Below are 568 nucleotides of genomic sequence, written 5' to 3' on the forward strand. Positions count from 1 at the left end.
CGCCCACCCCAGCCCTGCTCCCTGCAGGCCTCCTCGTGCTGAAGGACCTGGGCATTCAGGTGGACCGCTACATCGCCTCCGAGGTGTGCGAGGACTCCATCACCGTGGGCATGGTGAGGCACCAGGGCAAGATCATGTACGTCGGGGATGTCCGGAATGTCACCCAGAAACACGTACGTCCTGCTGGCCACGCTCCCCCCCTTTTTCCCTGTAGCCAAAGGGTCCCCCCAAAGCACCCCGGTGTCCCCAAGATAGGCTTGGTCCCTTGTCCTGCTTCTCCCCACACGCTTGGCTTCACCGCCAGGTGTATCCGGGTGAACCCCCCACCCCAGCAGAGTCCAGTGCCCAGCTCACCAGGGGCTTCTCCCCCTCACAGATACAGGAGTGGGGCCCCTTCGACCTGGTGATTGGGGGGAGCCCCTGCAATGACCTCTCCATTGTCAACCCGGCCAGGAAGGGGCTCTACGGTAAGTGTCTCCCTGCCAGGCTGGGGCTGGCCCCCACCACCAGCCACCCACGCTGCCATTGACCCCCACTGCTGAGACCAGCCCCCCACCGCTGATGCCAG

General features: G+C 64.8%; 1 protein-coding gene across 1 annotated transcript in view; it reads left to right on the forward strand.

Moving 5' to 3' along the window:
- Nucleotides 1-27: 27 nt before the first annotated feature.
- Nucleotides 28-568, forward strand: part of LOC104501276 (DNA (cytosine-5)-methyltransferase 3A-like) — a gene marked incomplete at both ends in the record, with an annotated part of 1,507 nt that continues 966 nt past the window's right edge. The window contains 2 exons of the mRNA XM_010145063.1: nucleotides 28-173; nucleotides 377-467. Coding sequence (XP_010143365.1) covers nucleotides 28-173; nucleotides 377-467 — 237 coding nt within the window. The remainder of the gene's footprint in view (nucleotides 174-376; nucleotides 468-568) is intronic.

The sequence above is a fragment of the Buceros rhinoceros genome, unplaced genomic scaffold, assembly GCF_000710305.1.
Source record: "Buceros rhinoceros silvestris isolate BGI_N320 unplaced genomic scaffold, ASM71030v1 scaffold20791, whole genome shotgun sequence".
In the NCBI taxonomy this organism is placed as follows: Eukaryota; Metazoa; Chordata; class Aves; order Bucerotiformes; family Bucerotidae; genus Buceros; species Buceros rhinoceros.